We start from the raw sequence: 18801 nt of genomic DNA, 5'->3' as shown, positions 1-18801 counted from the left end.
TGATCCTAAATGCTGTCTCCCAGCATTTATAAAATGAGATGGAATAGAAACGTGTGGTATTTAATGAAAAAAAACATCCTTCAACGCAATAATGGCTGTGATGCACACAATAAAATTTTTTTGGATTTCAACCTTGAAAATGGATTGTATACCTCCACTAAGCAAATAAGATCAGCCAGGTTTAATTCAAAAGCTTTTGCTTGCCAGCTAGTTTTTACAAGCTGAATGGAACTCTTCAGCATTACATTAATGTGTAAAATCCAAGGAGTGCCCTTTTAAAAACATATACATAGCGTATTTGAGCTTTATTGAAGTCACTTATTCCCCTACATTCTACTATAATTAATAACAATATATACAAAAAAATGTATTCAAGGACTTTATTGAAAGCTTGTCTTAGATTTTAATAGTAGTCAAGAAAGACAAAACAATACTTTTGCACAATATGTAGTACAGGATCAACAAGGCAGTACGGATCATTACAGTAGGGGGCAGTGAAGATGGGCTTTAAAACGGTAACAGACTTATAATGTGAACTGCATGTCTGGAAGTGCTGAAAGCTATTACGTTCCATACTTACATGATTCTTGGTAAATAAATATGACTGCTGGATTCACGTCCGGATATCAGTACAAGGTCACTCTCAATTACACACATCTGTATCATATACAGCATCTATGGTTATGGGTCAGTCTAAAACCTTCAAAGTAATCCTGAAGAACTTATTTTGCACACTTCAGTATGCACAATTAAGTATACAAAGTATTTTGCGAAGCATGCAGTGAGACAGACGTCTTTAGAACAAGTTAGAAGTATTCACTGTAAATATCATATTTTCTCTGTGTGTTAGCAGGGTTTGACAAAAATGTTGCCTTGGGCACATGGCGCACATATGGTGCAAAGCGTTTCCCCAAAACAACCCACATAAAATGTTAACATTCCCAGCATGCCCTGCTTCAAGTCAGCAAAACAGATCTAAGAAATGTCGTAATCTTAAGCTTGCATCTTTAAAACAAAGTATCTTACATGAAGTACAGGTTGAAACCTCTCGAAGCGGTAAACATAGTAAAGCAGGTAATCCTCTGCGCTGCAGTTTGTAGCAGTCAACATGTGGCAATAATGATCCACACTATTCTTAAGTGTCTATGACTTCCACATGAGAGCTCACTGAGCCAAACCACACATCTCTCCTGGATCATGTCCACGGAGGGGGGAGGAACGCGAAAGAATTACAGAAGGAAGTCAGCATTCTCATTATCCTCCCTCCATGTTTGGTAAGGTGCATCTGCAGTTCGGGGTGCTACGATTGATAACCATACCGTTGTGCATCTAAAGAGAGGAGGGAAAAAAGCAACAGCTGAGACACTGACTTTTGAATCTTAGTGAAAAAAGGCAAGTTATTTTTCTGCAAAACATAAAAGGTTTTAAAACAACACGTGGTAGAGAAACAACTGATATCAGTTCGGAGCTTTTCGATTAAGTGTTTGTTCAAATTACTAAAAAAACATTTTTCCACATAATTGGGCTGGTATTGAGACATGAAGATAGATTTTATTTGGATGGATTTCAAGACAACTATCTGGGATTTCTTCCTTCAATACCTCATAGGTGATTTAAGTTCCATTTGCAAGTTGCCATTTTAAGGGCAATTACTATTAGAAGTTACAAAAAGAAATGTTCACAATGAGATTTGTGGTTTATTCACATTAATTGGGAAATTAATTTTGACATAGATGCAGGTTAAAAAAAACAAACAACCCTAAACAATAAAAAAAAGATAATTGTATGATAAAAATTAAACAAGAAGTACATAAGGACTATCTAATAAATTGCTTTAATAAACGCAAATGAATTTGATCATAATTTTGGACAGATTATAATAGTTGTTTCAAAACTTCTATTTCTTCACATAACATACTGACCAAATGAACGGTTCAAAGTGAGTCTACACTGTCTGCACTAACCTGAGTGAAACTGTGCCGTGCAACACAGGCCGTCTCCTCGTGCCGTCCGATAAATGGGGGACACACACACTCGAGCAGAAGGTGGGAGGTGTGAGAGTCGTGTTGACAGAGTTTCAGGTGGCAAGTAGAGGGAGGAGCGCTGGCCAGGGTCAGAGCTTTGCTGTGCCTCCCAGGTGACCCAGTACCCCCTCAACCCATCCACGCTGCCCTTCCAGTTGACCTCCACTGAATCACTTCCCACTGTGGTCAGCTGGAGGTCTGACAAAGCTGGAGTCACTGAATATAGAAACACCAGAAATGTTAATTAGGATGTAGATCAAAAGGAAAAGAGAACAGAAAAGAGGGCTTGAATGAAAAGGCTGTACTGTGACTCTTTGATTGGCTCCAGTCCACTGACAGCTCAGAAATGCCCTGGAGTTTTTAGGCCTGGGTGAAGTTGCAGCTAATTATCTCACATTTAGTACTCAGAAAAAAGAAAAAGCTGTGCTATATTATGATTAGTGCACAGCAACTAGAATCTCGATCACCATACTTGACTGCTTCTTTTTTATATAACTCACCTTCTTGAGTGCACGCTTTGACAGACATAGCTTTCTCCTTTCCTGAGGCATACCGAGCAGTAACTGTGACCAGGTATGTGGTGTCTGGCAGGAGGTCTCTGAGTAGAGTGGAGTTATGAGTCCGGCCCACTGTGACTGTGTGGAGATGGCCCCTGGGCAGGGCAGAGTACTCAATGATGTAACTTGTGACCTTATCTGGTTGAAGAGGACCCCAACTCACCTGAACACTGGTTTGCCCAGACTCAGAGACTGATACCATAGATGGGCTCAGCACCTCTGTGTGTGTGAGAAACAAGAAAAGTAAATAGGAAATAAGAAAAACAGTCACACTCCATTTTGTGGGTCTGAAATTTCCTTATTGCCCCAACTATAAAAAAAACAAAGAACAGAGAAAACAGTTTCCAAAAAAGCTTTTTCTGTTTTACTGTGATAAATATTAAATAATTTGGGATATTTAGGGGGAAATGTTGGAGCATTGTCATATACTCACATTGTATTATCACCATAAAGAGTTCGAAGAATACAATACAAATCTTTGTCCCACTATTCAGAACAAATAAAAGCAGCAAAATCTTAAAATTTAGAGGCAAGATAAAAAAAAAAAAAGATTTACTTATTTCCCAAGCCATGAAATCATGTTTTTTTCTGGTAAGTTTACAATGATGTGTTTCACTAATAGGATCAATAAGAAGGAAACAGCCCCAACCTGGCTTTGTTGTGAAGGTGACAGAGAGCATGTTAAATCTTTGTTCGTTGGACTCTGGAGTCAGTGTGGCGGTATAGGTGGTGTCAGGCTTCAAGTCTGTCAGCCTGGTACTGCTAGAGTCCGCAGACTCAGTGAGTCTCTGGTATGAACTTCCACCAGTGCTCGGACTGGTCCCGCTTCCTCCTCCACCGCCACCTCCCGCCCCTTCAGACGGAACCTGACCGAAGCGGATATCATAGTAGCCCTGCAAACCGGACAGTACGGGTCGCCACTGGAGAGTGGCTGAGTTTGTAGAAATGTCTCGGACGTTAATGCGCTCAGCCCTGATAATCTCTGTTGGAGACAGGATGAAGAAAACTGACGTTAGTGTGTGTACACAAAATATCTGTCTCATAAAGGAACAAGTGAACATTTTACAAAAAGACTGTAATATATACTGTATATAGAATATATATATATATATATATATATATATATATATAATAAGAAATGCTGTAATTGGGACATATAAGACAGCAATACAGAGGGCTAAATTTGTCTTGTCTTCAGACAGCCACCCATGTAGTCAGCCAGACTTGGCTGTCTAAATGTATTCATAATGCTTGAAATAGCCAACCCACTGAGGCCCTGCAACAAAATAGCTAATACCATAGGGATATTGATACCTGTGAAAAGATCTTTGGGCACTATGGACGGACTGATTCATTTTGTCCTGGTTGTTCACAAGCCTTATTTATACTATGCATCATGCCTTACAGATGTAATATGTACCGAAGAAATGCTTAAGTGTCTCTTGTGAGGATTATGGGAGTTACCTAATCCATTCTAAGAAATGGGCATTCTCCTTGGTCTATATTTATAAATATATACATGTGTCATATCTGGCATAGTGTTGGAAGATTCAGAAAGGGATGTTGAATCATTAATCCAATTATAGATCAGGATATCTCATTACAGTGACTCTTACACATGCACTCAAGACACTTTTAGTGTACTGGCATCTTATTTGGATGCCACTCACTCTCTTCAGGAGCATGTGTGGAATTGGGGAGAAGCACAGAGACATGCAATACATCTGTGCCTTACTGCCAGGTCACTCGTATCAGTTCAGCTGTTTGAATAAAGGGTGTTTCTCAAAGGTAAGTGAACAGTACACATGCCAATTTCTTCAAATATTTGTCAAGCATATTTCTGTCACCAAGCTAATACAATGGGGATTATCACAATTGAGTTGCGCTATTAGAGCAGACCTGCTCAAAATATTGACAATATTTATTGATAATAATAATATAATAATATATTGATAATAATTTAGTCATTTTTTTGTCAAAGTATTGAGCCTGAACCTTGGTAAGATAATTTTATGCTTACACTGTGTTGGGTTTAGCCAAATATTTGATTTGATATAGTAAGACTTATTTTAGCAATCCAGAAACAATGTAAAACACGGTAGGAGCTGGAATTATGTCAACAATGACATCAAGCATATTATAAAGTTTAATTTAGAGAAGTGACTTGTGGTTTCATGGAGAAAGGTGCAGGACTTTTTTTCTTTTTCTTTAACCACATTGCTTGTTCCCCTTGACACTGACGGAGCTGACAACAGTGCACCAAAGCCAAATAAGCAACATTTTGGCAGTAAAACCAAAACAACGAGATAAAAGATGCACAAAAAGAAAATGAAAGTTCTGGATGGTTAAGAAAAGCTGCAGAATAAGGTTATAAATAAAATATATACATGTACATACATATATTTTTTCCCCAGCCCCCTTATGAAATCATCAGGACATAAGCAGACGGGATGACGAGCAAACGTAGCCACACGTTAAGTGTGTATCTGGTAAGAGTTGCTACCTCATTCTATTCTTTTGTTCTGCTGATCTTGCGGTTTCTTGCTACTGTTGATACGTTCAGACAAACACTAGATGAAAAAAAGCAAAACATGCAGTATGGCAGGGCTATCTTGTAGCTATACATAGTTTCAACGTGGTTCTCAGTCAGATCCATGGTTGGTTAAAAAAATCTGAGGTAGCAACAGCCAAAATGCTGAACTTTAGCCTCTCTGTTGACATTAACTCACTGAGTTTGCTAATAGGCCAACTTTGTAAAGTTATGTATAAACCGTCTATGCCCATTTCCTACTTACCAATGATGGCATTCCGCAGGTCATTTGCGATGATGCTCATGTCATCAATGTCCACAAAATGCAAGTGGTCGTCTACAGGTTCGGTCACCACCTGTCTCAACACCAGATAGTTGCTGTGCCCGGTGGAGACCACCAGCACTGCCACGCCCTCATCCCGTAGATCAGCCATTGGTTTAATCACATCCCCAGGGTTTATCCCATCAGTCAACCACACCAGCACTCTCGGAAGCCCCGCCCGGGCCCCACCCGTACCTCCGGGTCTTAAAACCCAGTCCTTTGCCATTTTCAGCGCCTCTACTGTGTTGGTGTCCCCTCTTATAGGTTGAGTGTTTTTCAAATCCCTCTGGAGGCCACTTTGAGTTTTATGTTTGTCAAAGCCGAACTCAAGGCGCGGTTTGGTGCCCACCTGCAGGAGTCCTACCCTCACCTGATCCTCTCCAAGTGAAAAGGGGAGGAGGAGTTCAGACAGAAAGGAGAGAATGCGGGAGTGTTCGTAGGTGGACACACTCCCTGAAGAATCCACTAAGAAGAGGACGTCACCCTCGCAGCAGTTCAGCACTGTGGAGGAAAAATAAAGGTTAAAACAGACATTAGTAAACTATATCAAGTCTGCAGATATGGTATGTGTTGGCTTTTGGTGCTGGTGAGAGAACTTCACACAACTTCCTCTATAATTTCTTTTCACATTCACAATTTTTTCCACATTTTCCACACGTCTCTTCTCAGGTCTCTGTTGCACACACCACCCTCCCTTTCACAATTCACTTTCTTGGAAAAAAACAGAACACAAAAAATTGCAACTTATGGAGAGTACTGTCAGCGTGAAAGCAGCTGAAACTCATAAGCTAATTCAGGCAATTACAGTGCAGATAAGCAGAAATCACAACAAGCAGGGGAAACTGGTAAGAAAATAACTTCAGAGGTGATGATGGATAAAAGGCATACAGACACTGAGCCAGAGGGCAGATCTTTTTTTTCCACCTCAATTTTCCATTTTCATAACTAGAGCAGAGTGTAAAAGTAAATGGCAGCAGTGAAAGACAAGAGGGAAAGAAAACAGCAGTTGTTGGGTTGTACTGGAAGAATGAAAAAGGAGGTTGTACAAGGAAAATCAAAAGGCGTTAAAAGGATAGGAATGAGTTGAGGGGGGGGATACTGGTTGTTCCATATGAGAGACAAGGAGGAATGCTGAATGGCCATTTACAGAGCTGGAACAGGGCATAAGAAGCAGCAACATCAGAGACAAAATCTTCACACTCACTTCTCTGATCAAGACTTCAGGAAAATGAGAAAATTAACTTGTCCAAAATTAACTTATTAATTGCAAATTACTCTGGGTTGCCACTACATTACTCTGACTTCATAATACCGCAAATACACACACACACAAAGACCTTGACAGCCTGCAAAACTCTCATTTTCTTCGGATGCCTCTTGAAAGCTGAGAAAGCTGAGAAAGCAGCATGCCATACACACATAAATCAAACATTTACACACACAAGCCAATGTCCATTCTTATTCCCTTTCTCTCCATCCATTTAAAGAATTATCAACATCTCTGTTGTTTGGACTTTGAAATGAGGTGGCTGTTTAGTATCACAACCCCCACCTCTACCTTTGTGCAGGTATGTATTTATCTACAAACCTAACATAGATGTCTGGAGATAGCCTCTTTACTGTCTGTGATCGATGAAGCCTATACTGTTATCTCACAGATTTACTGATGTACTATTAGTGTCTGAGCGATGTAATAGTGGAAAAAGCTCACATGGCCTCTTAAGGGAGCAGAGCACGCCTTGCAACTTGCAAAACTTAGGATTGGGAGTCTAGCACTGACAAAAACACATTAAACCCAGGATTGGAGTTGGATATGGATTTTTTCCTTAGACTGGATCTAAAGAAATAATGAAAACAAAACATATGAGCTGCAGAAAATAAGAGGAATTTGAAGTGTTTGCACTTATTAACACAACAAACATGAGACCATCAAACAAACAAGCCTCCAGTAAGATAGTAAAATGCTTTTTTCACCACATTATTAGATTTGAACTTCTAATCGTCAAGCATAAGTCCATCATGATCATTTTTTTTGGAGGTGTCGGTGAAGCAAATTTTCGTATTAAGTGTATTTACTGTAAGCAAAGTTGTCTCATTACGTCCCTAATAATGGAAGTGGCAAAGTATCCGACTCACGATGATCACAGTTATAACGATCCAGCTCCATTAAGAAACCCTCTAGTATCATTACCACTAAGTTTAGCCTCTCATGGTCATGAGTTCCACCACAGGGCATAAAAGCACTGCCATAACAGCTGATTGCATTTCCAACGATTTGTTCCGTATAAAAAACTACCAATATGTGGGCACTGATAACAACAGTAAAGAGGCATTAAAACAGCCTAAAAACTCACTGGGGAGTGTTTCAGTGTTAGTCTACTCGACATGAGATATTATCATATTTCAAGAACTTCCTGCTTTATGGGATTTTAAATATTGCAGTAGTGAAAATGTAGATGACAATAAATCAATATTTTCATTTCTGCACTCATCACTCATAAAATGACTTTCATTAATCAATTTTTTTCTAGAAGATTTGGAGGCTGCTCTGTCCTCCCCTTAGAAACCACCACTGTAAAGCCATGAGGTTTCCTCAGCTGATAATAACCTAGGAATTTAAGCTTTTTTTGTGTTATATGGGAAGCACCTGAAGCCATCCCCTGTATGCCTGGCTGGTCCCTGAATGCCCCCCCCCCCCCCCCCCCCCCCCCCCCCCATTTTGAGACTCACAGCCTAATGCTGTGGGATTTCTTCAACTGACTATTTCTTTCCTGGAGTCATGCCATTCCACTGGTTTAAAATCAACCCCACCCTGATCCACCCTGAGTTCAGATAGTCTTTCTCCCTAATGAAGCAATATTAGTACTTTTTAATATCAAACTAATTGCATCTCACTATGTAGCATTAATGCCTTTAAACTCACTTTATCTTAACTAACTGGGGGGAAATTACAATTACTGCTTATTATACTATTGTTATCCAACTGAAAGCCTAAACATTCACTAATAGCACGTTTCTATATCATTCAAATTATAAAAGACCAGAAATTTGTTTCCACTGGATTCTTGACACTTACCTCCTTCAGGTGCGGGGTTCTGTGTGTCCAATGGCCGCAGGAACAAACACATAATCACCCATGTCAGCATGATTACATCCATCACAATGGTTGTGAACAAGTTCCTCTGGAGTAAAATATATCACAAAATTTATTGCGTAGAGTCAAGAATATATTCACCACAGCCCGAAGGAGCGCACTCCCTGTCTTTAAATCATTGGCAGACGCATAATTTACGATTCACATCCATAATTTTCCATTATCCACTTATCTTCATTCCAGCCTGAGCATGATCAGTCCGTCGGCAACTGTACACCCTGTGGGTTAAACTAAAACTGAAGGCAAAACTTCACACCGTGTGCGCAAAGTTTGGACGCAAATGCTCTTCCCTCTCGCTCAGTGCAAGATTATACAGCAGGACGAAATGCGCATAGGCTTCCAGGGTAAACTTTCAGAATAAGTCTCATAAACTAAAAACAGAAAAAGGCAACAGTAACACAGCAAACAAATGTGACTGGGCTGTATATTCTGTCTTAGAGGAATCTAAATATGTACGATCATTCAAACTTTTTTTTTTACCTTATTCTAAGTGTCATCAATCTATCCATCCATCCATTTTCTAGACTATCCCAGCAGCCGCTGGAGGAGTAACAGGGTACACCCACGACAGCATGATTTACAGTATGAAGCTCATTTTATTGTTTAACTTAAGCTTCTTTGTTCTACAAAGTGTAAGGTGGGCCTCCCTGGGGAGAGGTTCCAAACAGTTCAAGGTGAGGAAATGTTATACAATTTATCAAAAGAATGACTTAAATATTAGTGATGTAGTTTAAGATCCCCCAAATCCTGGAGTTGGAAACAAAGAAATACCTTATGTCAATTCATTTTCACAATCAGTCAGCACATGTCAACAGCAATATATGTGATTATTTTGTCTCACTTGTCGAGTGTGTATAAAAATAAACAACATGAATATAATTATATAGACATCCAGGAAAAAAGTGAAACTCATAGAAAAGATGAACATAGTGTCAACTATAATTGCTCAGAATTCAATTTTAAAACTTGAGAAATATGTAATGACAAATATATAAAACCAGCTGGGTAGGTGTAATATAATAAAATGGAACAACAAACAAAATATGTGTGCCACCACAGAAAAACGTAAGAAAAAAAAATCTTTTTATTTTGATGGTCAGGTTGCATCAACTTCCTTTTAGTTTCTTGAAATTGACACAGCTCACTGACTTGAGCAGCTCCTCACACCTCCCTTCTCTCCTGTCTCCCCAGTAACTCAGGATAGTAAATAGGTTCACCATCAAGGCGTCAACACTTTAAATCTGAACCAGAATTACATTTCCATCTTCATGTCACCTTATTAGCAGGGACAAAGTAATCAGAAACCCGTGCAGTGAAAGCTCACGTAGCGTTTTTTTACTGGAGTTTCAAAATTAGACAAATACTCAACAGGGATAAATCAGCTGGTGACATGTCTAAAGCAGCTATGCATTACAGAGTAATGAGAGCTTCATAAATTAAATTTGCATTTTTGCATATATGGGAAGAAATGCTGTCCTATCAAGTTAGTGTTACTGGTGGAAGAAATACATTTTTGCACACATTCTCTAAATAGGTATGATAAAGACAGCCTAGAATTTAATTTAGATTATCTAAGAGATTAAGTTCACCACAATACACCGCAAAATTCTTCAGCATTTAAACCACATGGAGTTAATCTTTAAAATTATGCAGAACACAGTCATTATTTACGAAAAGGTAAACACGCATGCGGGCTGTTCACTGTGGAGAACCAACACTCAGCGTTTCAAAGTAAAGTAAATATATATGTTTAACAAGTGGACAGGAGAGCATTTGCCTGCATTCAGTCACAGCTGAATGAGTCAGCATGGAAACTATTGTTTGTGTTTTGGTGTGTGCGAGTCGTGGGGACCAAACAAAAAGAATGTAGGAAGGGATAAATGGATGTAAGAGGATGCAAGAATTCAAGTGGGATCAGAAAAGGTCTGGATTCCTTTGTGATGCATCTTGTCCAAATACTTCTATTATTCCAGTGAGACACTGACAATAAACACACCCTCTGCAAACACACAGACTTAATGACAAACAGAGCAGTACAGTCAGCGAGTGGGATGATTATAACAGCTTTGTCTGAGCTACATTTCACTCAGTCGTCTTTGCAAGATAGAAGACAAGTACAAGCAGATAATTATTCTTATGGGTTGTGACTCACCCTTTGATCAATTTAATAAAAAAGAGATTTTGACAGTCACAAAGATTTATGTTAGTGACCAATTACTAAAACGCTTGAGCTGACGTTATTTTGCTAAAAACTGAACTCTCATGTTCCCCGCGGCATCGTGATCCATTTACACCCGGCTACTAATGCTCCGCAGACATGTAACATTAATTTCTCTGTGGTTTATGAGCACCTCCCCTGGTGGGCTGAACAAGCTCTCACATGCACATTTGTGGCCCCTGAAGCACATGGTCACTTACACCATGCTGGATGTTACTACAGTTGGCAGTTTTCTCTAGCAGTCAGTTAGATACACACAGTAGATCCCCACCTGGAACAACTTTGCACTGGTGTGTGCATGAGTGCAGTAAATAGCTCAACGTGCATGTACACAAACCATGTTATGAGTGTATACTGTGCGAATGAGCGCATACATTCACGTGAGAACATATCTGTCCATATTTCATCCTGTCAGGAATGGCATTAGTTGTGACCTGCTTCAAGCAAAACCTGCAGCGTATGTTAGCATTTGACACTGTGCTGAAATCCACAGACATTTCCAACTGTTTCCACCCAGCCCAGCCTCGTGTCAGCATGCTGTCTCCACTATCACAAACACTAAATAAGATTATGCAACTGAGTGGTGATCTGTTGCAGCTCTACAGCACTGCAAACTTGATTGTGAACGGCTCTGGTAAGACAGCAAAAAAACTGGGAGGACTGGGAGGAAAGGGGAAAATAGTAAGATGTCACAGAAACAGTGGGAGGGTTTTCAACATTATGTTCATTGGAACATTCATAGGGTGTGATAATATAGCCATTAAAAAACAGCACATGCTTTGAGAGAGGACAGAAGCCTGAAACACTCTTTAGGTATGGCCTTTTATACAGACTCTTGTAACTTTGGCTCATAATAGCAGCCTCATTGTAATTATCCATTTAAATTCTGGCAGCAGAGTATTTTGTTGTATATTGGAATGCTTCTGTTGGTAGCTAAGTGAATTCCACAGAGTTATATTTGCTAGTGTTTTCCTCTCCTCTGCCAGTCTATGGTATTTGTGGTTTACAGCAATGTGAAGCTTTTATGCTGATTTGAGGAAGACTAGTAGAAATACAGTCTCCCTCTCAACATTACAAAGATATGAAATGTGAATGAGAAGAGGCAAGATGATAAAGTTGAATGCAGAGAAAGAAATTAAAGGTGCTCTTCCTAAAAAAAAGAAGTTTAAAAGAGCAGAAATTCAACAACAGATATCAATAGTATTGAGTCAAGTAATACTTATGAAATTATGTAAAAACAAAAACTACTGTACTATGCAGCTGAGATATAGCACTGTGATCCTTTGGGGACAGACCCCATTTTATTATTATCATCCCACCATAGTGTGTAATATCCAATGCAAATGAATGAACAGAGCAAAGAAATTGGTAGAAGTCAGTGAAAAGCACAATAATTACAACGATGGCAGATGCTTTTGGCAAGGGAACATTACCAAAGCTACAAAATGACAAAAGAAAAAGCAAAAACAAGAGCAATGCTTGAATTTGCAAGTGATAGCTTTTAGGAACGAAGGCCTGAAGGCTGATGCAGAACTTGCAACTCTTCTAATTGAGAGGTAAGTGAAACGCTTGTAACGTTGTGGATGCAGCTTATGTTAATGCTATATTAAATAATGCCGATCTTTCTGCCTGTAATTGATGCAGTGCTGACCTGGCTCTGTTTTGTACGTGTGAATTACCAAGAATGAACAATGGCAAGTTAAGGAGGACATCTATTTTGCACTGATAAGACGGAACCCATATGTGAAAAGGGCTACGGTGTTCGCTACCATGATTATACTGAAAAGTAAGATAGTTGTATCATGTAAACTGTGCACGTGTAAAGGTAGCTCTTTTATGGTGATTAGTATCAGAAATAAAACCAAAATTAGTTTATGCTCGTCAATTTTTTTTTCATTTTTGAGACAGCTACTTTCTTGTCATCGTTGAATATTTATTAATTTAAAATGAAAGAAGCCATAGGTGAATCGAGAGGCAAGTAGGCTGATGAAGAAAATGTTTTTTTCCTCTCGTTGTCTTTCAAAAGACTAAAAAAAAGACATGCAAACCCATGACATTTGCAGAATTTACATTTGCACCTCTCAAGCAAATGGAAGTAAATCAAGTGGAGCCTTGAACCTCTTGCTAGCTTCGGTGACTTTTACACATGACTCAAAAATAACAGCCATAAACCAAAAATATAGACGGAGAGGGATTTTCCATCTATGGGATGTTGAGAAGAACAAAAACACAAGAAGTACCCACTGCCTTCCTGAGAAACACCCACCTCCGGTCCTCCAACAGTGGTATCTTCCTGCCTCCACTGATCAGCATCCTGTGTATGGTGTGTCTTGTCTTTAAATCTGTGGGAAGGCATTTCCTAAGCTTTTAAATTTTAGATTGTCTTTTGTTTGTAAAAACCTGTCAGCTTTAACCTGAAACGCACACACCTCAAAACTAAATATCAGTTCTTGAGGATGCTGATTATAGGCACAACTTTTATGATACTGCTCTGTTTTCCAAGAGTCCAGACGTAACAGCCTCTCAGGAATCTCTGCTCAACCTCTGCTTTCCCTAAACAAATATGACAAGTCACATTAAACACAAGTTATCATCTAGGCCAGGGCAGGACTACATTTTCACAGAATAAATAAGAATATGTATCTAAGTTTGTATGGAAGCTCCCATGTCTGCTCACTATCTCAGAGTAAAATTGGGTACGACTAGAGGCATTTCATTCGCTAGAACATCTGTTTTGCAATCATCGACAGCCAGTGAGTCTCCCCACTGATGAGGCCAACGCCCACTGCAAGTTTCCACAGTAAAATGTCACTGGCTGCCTATGGTTCTGCCAAGTTGGGTTGTTGGAGGTTCGCTCAATAGCTGGATCCGCTCCTCTTGAGAGATCTATACAGACAATAGTCTTATTGTGATGAGAATTGGCAGAGGGCTTTCATTTACGCATTGAGGATAAATGTACTCATCTTTTTTGGCTTGTTCATGCAAAATGATCATGGTGTAGTGGTATTAACTTTGCTAAAATGGTAGGGTAAAATATTTTTTTTGCATTTGCCCCCTGAGGTGGGAAAAAAGACCCACCATTTATAAAGAAACTGGTAAAGAGAGCATTTTATGGGCAATTTTAATAGCACACAGGAGTCTGACTCAAGCAGCACGTTTGAAATCCCTAATGCGCCTGATGTCCTCTGGAAGGGCTCCACTGGTTGCTTTCAAAACCTTTATAGAGAAGGATTGGGGGATTGAGGACTAAAACTCTGCTTTGTTGTGTAAAGTTCAGCAGAAGAAAAAAAGGACATTCCATTCACAGCCTTAGCTTGCCCCCATGTACTCTCCAATACTATGTGAAGGACTTCCATCCCACTGCCAAAGCTGCTCAAAGAACCTCTATTGCTCCCTATAAACTAAGACATACTAAAACTCTACTCATTGAGGAACCACATGACTGTGACTCATCGATGTCAGAGTTCTCCGAGCGCTGGCTCCACTCATGGGCCCTGTGGGAAGGAGGATGGCTGGATGTTACAGGCATTTCTCACACACATACAAACACAATCCACTACTGTGCTAAGTAGTGCTTGCGTCTGTATTCAAATCACGAAGACTCCAGTAAACTCTATCTCCTCTTTCTTGCTTTGTTTTTTCTCATCATCATTCATTTCATCATAATTTTCTTTTCCCTCTGCCCCAGGGCACCAGTCTCCCAGACTGCAGCAAAATTGCAGGCCTCTCGTTATCCTTTCTCTTTTGCACATCATTCCTCTCAGCTTGTTTACCAAAGTGCGTTGGCCATGGTGGACAGCTGCTGGATTTTCCATTCTCTCCTCCCTTTTGTGATTCCTCGCCTTTTTATTGCTCCTCACTTTCTCCTTGGGAGTCTCAGCTGTCTCCCACCCTTAGTTACACTTCTGTATGCAATACAAACACACATCACACTCTAGAGCCCTTACATAGGCACTATAAGAGACTAACAAGCATGGGTATAAAGGCCCACAAAAGTCGATTCGCTTTATCACAAACATCAGCTGAGGTCACCATTGTGGCATGTTTGGAGGTTTACAGAAGCAGGGATGTGTTATAATTACAAGTACATGCACTACAGAATCTGTTTGGGCAGGTTGAGATTGGGGGAAGACTTGGCAACTCATCAAACGACCCCCCACTCTTGTATCTGCTTGCTCTGAAGGAGTTCACGGGCAAAAAGAGAACATACACAAAAGTTTACATATTTGTGACATTTTGTGCCGCTGTCTTATCATGTCAGTAACAGGGAAGTTAAAACTTGTTTGACAAACTTTAGCTGAAACACTCAACCAGGTGTGACGAACAACCCACAGTACTTTACAGACGGGAAGATGACAGCCTCTCTGTCCAGCCCATCCTGCCTGTTAACACGATCACCTGCCTTCCACATCCGCCGCCTGCCTTCCCATTTAAGTCTATGCCTTTCACTTCCAGGCACACTCTACACATGCTCAAAGTTTCAGCTTTCTCTGTTATCTCCAACCTATCTTGCCACCTCCTCTGTTTGATATGAATACACACCCTCCAAAAAAGTCCAACAGGTCATACAGTCCATTCAGTCTTGGCTAAGCTCCCCTCCTGTGACTGAAAAGAGAAGTCTGATACTGTCTGTTAGCGATATGGTATCAGAGTAGAAAGGAGGGGTGTTGTGTTTCAACTTGTCTGGCTTGAGCTTCGCTGGTGTTTTTTCTTCTTTTTTTTTTTTTCCAATGAGTAATCCATTGTATGACTTAACCCACACACATAGCTTAGGTACAAGAGAGAAGAGCGATCTTAGCCCCAGGGTGACGGGTGAGACTTGAAGACTGTTGGTTAAATTAATAAAAAGTTTGTCTTCTTAGAAAGAGGCCAAAGGTTCTGGCCGTGAGATTTGTAAATGCAAAACTTCCAAAGGTTTACGCAGTGCGTTTAAGAATCTCCTGTTTCCTTTCATTAGTCACACCTGTTGAGCAGCAGCAGGGATGGTAAAGTCAGTCTTGATTTTCTACTATTTTGGTAGTATTTAGACACAATATTTAGACACTCAGCATTGTTGAAAAATGCTAACTTTATCCCACAAAACCCCATAAAATTAAAGCCAATGGGCTGCTTAGAGATGTAAGCAATGTTTGTCTGACATATTGAGCACAGGTGTACAAATACACAGGCTGATTTTTATGCATGGTGAGCCAGGAGTTCATGTCATATTATCTTTTCCATCACTGCTTTTCAACACGTTTTTTTTTTTTGCAGGCTAGCCTTTATTTTTTCTTCATCTCAGGAGCAGGAAAGGGTGAAAAGGCTAAATCTGTCAAGGGAAAACTTTCTTTGGTCAAAATGTTAAACAATTCTTTTTCCAGAATGCATGTAATCGAATGTATATCATCAATTGTTAGTTGACATTTCATTTGTTTGGATTGATTGATAAAATCATTATACATACTACGCAACAAAGAGATTCCACATATAGACACACCAATGCGGTATATGATGTGGAACTACACTGGGGTTTTCCTATATATAAAGACTTGTTTATGACACTATTGAGACAGTTCAGCAGGGAATATAAACAGGATGCCTTTCAGAGAAAGACAAATACAGCTCACGCAGGTTTGCAGATTCCTCTGTGACAAGGCCAGGATATTATTTTGACAAAGTACCCAGACTGTACTAACTACTCCTCCACATGCAGTCCTGATTGGAAATTCAGTCAACCCTCTTGCACTTTTTCCAGTGTTCGCCTTGGCAGATGGGAAGGGAGTGGAAGAGGAGTAGGTAAACAATACCTAAAGAGGAAATATCCAAGAGAATAGGCATAAGCAGAACAGAGGTCACAGATTATGGGATTTCTATAAGAGCTTGTACATACTGATAATAAGTTGTATGCACTATATTGTATTTTAGTCTCACTGTATGCAGTTTTATACAGCACTACTCATACTGTATAACTACACAAACTGTACTATAACTGAAATTAATAAAACTATCAGTTTCAAGGGAAAATTATATTTTTGCTTTATATCTTTCACCAAAAACAATCTAAAGAATGAAATAGAAATATTTTTTTTTAAAAAGTCGTAGTAAACTATTGCAGTGGTCCGGAAAAACCTCCTGTTCAGGTCCCTATAGCATTGGAAGTAAAAAACATTTTCATCTGTATGTTATGTATAATGTGTGCAGTGTTGTCGATTATGTTGAGAAGTTTGTGCAACATTCTTCTCTTCACCATCAGCTCCATTGGCTCAAGAGCGCATCCCAGTACAGAGCCAGACTTCTTAATTGATTTGCTCGGTCTCTTTACTGGCTGTGATGCTGCCGCAGCAACAGATGGCTGCAAAGAAAATGAACATCTTGCAAAAGCTTGCACCAACGGAGCTACATTTCTATTTTATTCTTCTTTAAAATAAGCCTTTGAGTTGCATTTCCAGGGCTGATGATGTCACATTGAGACTCTCTCAGAAGTGTTACGGTTTCCTTTTGGTTTTATTTGAAAGAATCATATTTTCTGTCTTCATTGTCAGTTCTTTGTTAATTTCCCTGTTTTACTTTGCAGCTGATCTTATCTCACTTCTGTTACTTTTGCTCTCTGCGTTTGTCTCGCACCTGTTTTGTGTTTAGATGATTACCCCACTCATCTGTTCACTCCATCCACACCTGGTTGTAATCAGTCACATTGCATAACCATTCCCTGGTTTTTGGTGTTCCTTGCCAAATGTTCCATTCTCCCAGAGACTCTCTCTCAAGTCTTGATCCCTCATGTTATTTTCTTGTGAGCCTATGACCTCAGCTTATCCCCAGTTCTGGCCTTTAGCTTTGCCGTACTGACATTTACTCGTGGATCTTTGACAATCGCCTTGTTTCTGGATTCTGCCTTTGACAAACCATGATCTGTGAAATGGTAAAGTTGACTGATTTGCTGGTTTTTAGTCCTCCTTCATTGTATAAACCTCATCTGTTGAATTTTAGCTGCCCGTGTTCTGTGTTTGTATCGTGCATTTTGGCCAATCATTCTTTTGAACCATTACAGGAAGAATAATATGTATGAGAACTCACAGCTTACAGTACAATGTCTGGGGCACAGAGAAGTTCCTTTACAGTAACAAGCAAGTAACAGTTATACTAAAAAAAAATATTTCACTCTTAATACATATTGCATACAAAACCAATTCCAAACTATTTGGGAGGCTGGTAAAGTGTATGTATAAATGAATAAAGCAATTGTTTACAAATCTCATAAATCAGTATTTTATTCACAGTGGAACATAAAAAAACAAAAAACAAACGTTCAAAATGGCAATTTAACTATTTAAAGTGACATGACTTAATAAGAGTGGGTCACTGCCATATTTACCACTGTGTAGCATCCCCTCTTCTTGAGACAACAGTCTGTAAATATCTGGGAACTGAGGAGACCAGCTGCTGGACCTTTGGGAGAGGAATATTGTCCCATTCTTCTCTGATATAAGATTCCAGCTGCTCAGTAGTTATGGGTCTTCTTTACCATGTTTTACATTTCATGATGCACCAAATGTTTCCAGTTAGTGAAAGGTCTGGACTGCAGACGGTGTCAGTCCAGCACCCAGACTCTTCCACAATGAAGCTATGCTGCCTTCTATACAGACACCATCTTCTGTATCGACACCATCTATACAGGAGCATATGTTACTCTAAAACCTGTATATATACCTTCCAGCGATTTCCAGTTTTCCATTTGGCCTCAGTCCAATTTAAATTAGCTTTGGCCCAGAGGTGATGGTGACGTCTCTGGATCATGTGCACATGTAGCTTCTTTTTTTTGCACGACAGAACTTTAACCTGCATTTGTGGACGGCACAGTGACATGAATTCTGGAAGTGCGCGAATTTCCATGACAGAATCTCGGTTGTTTTTAATTCAGTGCTGCCTGAAGGTCCGAAGATCACAGGCATCCAAAATTGGTTTTCAGCTTTGTCCCTGTCACACAGATAATGACATCACGTACAGTTGAGAGACATTA

General features: G+C 39.7%; 1 protein-coding gene across 1 annotated transcript; it reads right to left on the bottom strand.

Annotated features, from left to right (window-relative positions):
• Nucleotides 1–366: 366 nt before the first annotated feature.
• On the bottom strand, nt 367–8873 carry vwa1 (von Willebrand factor A domain containing 1). Its single transcript, XM_072367334.1, has 6 exons — nt 8510–8873; nt 5377–5934; nt 3231–3563; nt 2525–2800; nt 1965–2240; nt 367–1329 (listed from the first exon to the last, which is right to left on the bottom strand). Exons 1-6 carry the CDS (start codon nt 8589–8591, stop codon nt 1301–1303), a joined length of 1554 nt encoding a protein of 517 aa, XP_072223435.1. The 5' UTR covers nt 8592–8873; the 3' UTR covers nt 367–1300.
• Between the last annotated feature and the right edge of the window lie 9928 nt (nt 8874–18801).

The sequence above is a fragment of the Leuresthes tenuis genome, unplaced genomic scaffold, assembly GCF_036924035.1.
Source record: "Leuresthes tenuis unplaced genomic scaffold, fLeuTen1.0.hap1 SCAF_16, whole genome shotgun sequence".
Classification (NCBI taxonomy): Eukaryota; Metazoa; Chordata; class Actinopteri; order Atheriniformes; family Atherinopsidae; genus Leuresthes; species Leuresthes tenuis.
Note: the sequence above shows the minus strand (reverse complement) of the source record. Positions and strands in the feature narration are given on the sequence as shown.

Coding starts and splice junctions, on each gene's coding strand:
- vwa1 (XM_072367334.1), bottom strand. CDS start 8,591: ATGGATGTAATCATGCTGACATGGGTGATTATGTGTTTGTTCCTGCGG. Junction 5,935..8,509: donor GAACCCCGCACCTGAAGGAG/GTAAGTGTCAAG, acceptor TTTCCTCCACAG/TGCTGAACTGCTGCGAGGGT. Junction 2,241..2,524: donor CAAAGCGTGCACTCAAGAAG/GTGAGTTATATA, acceptor TTCTATATTCAG/TGACTCCAGCTTTGTCAGAC.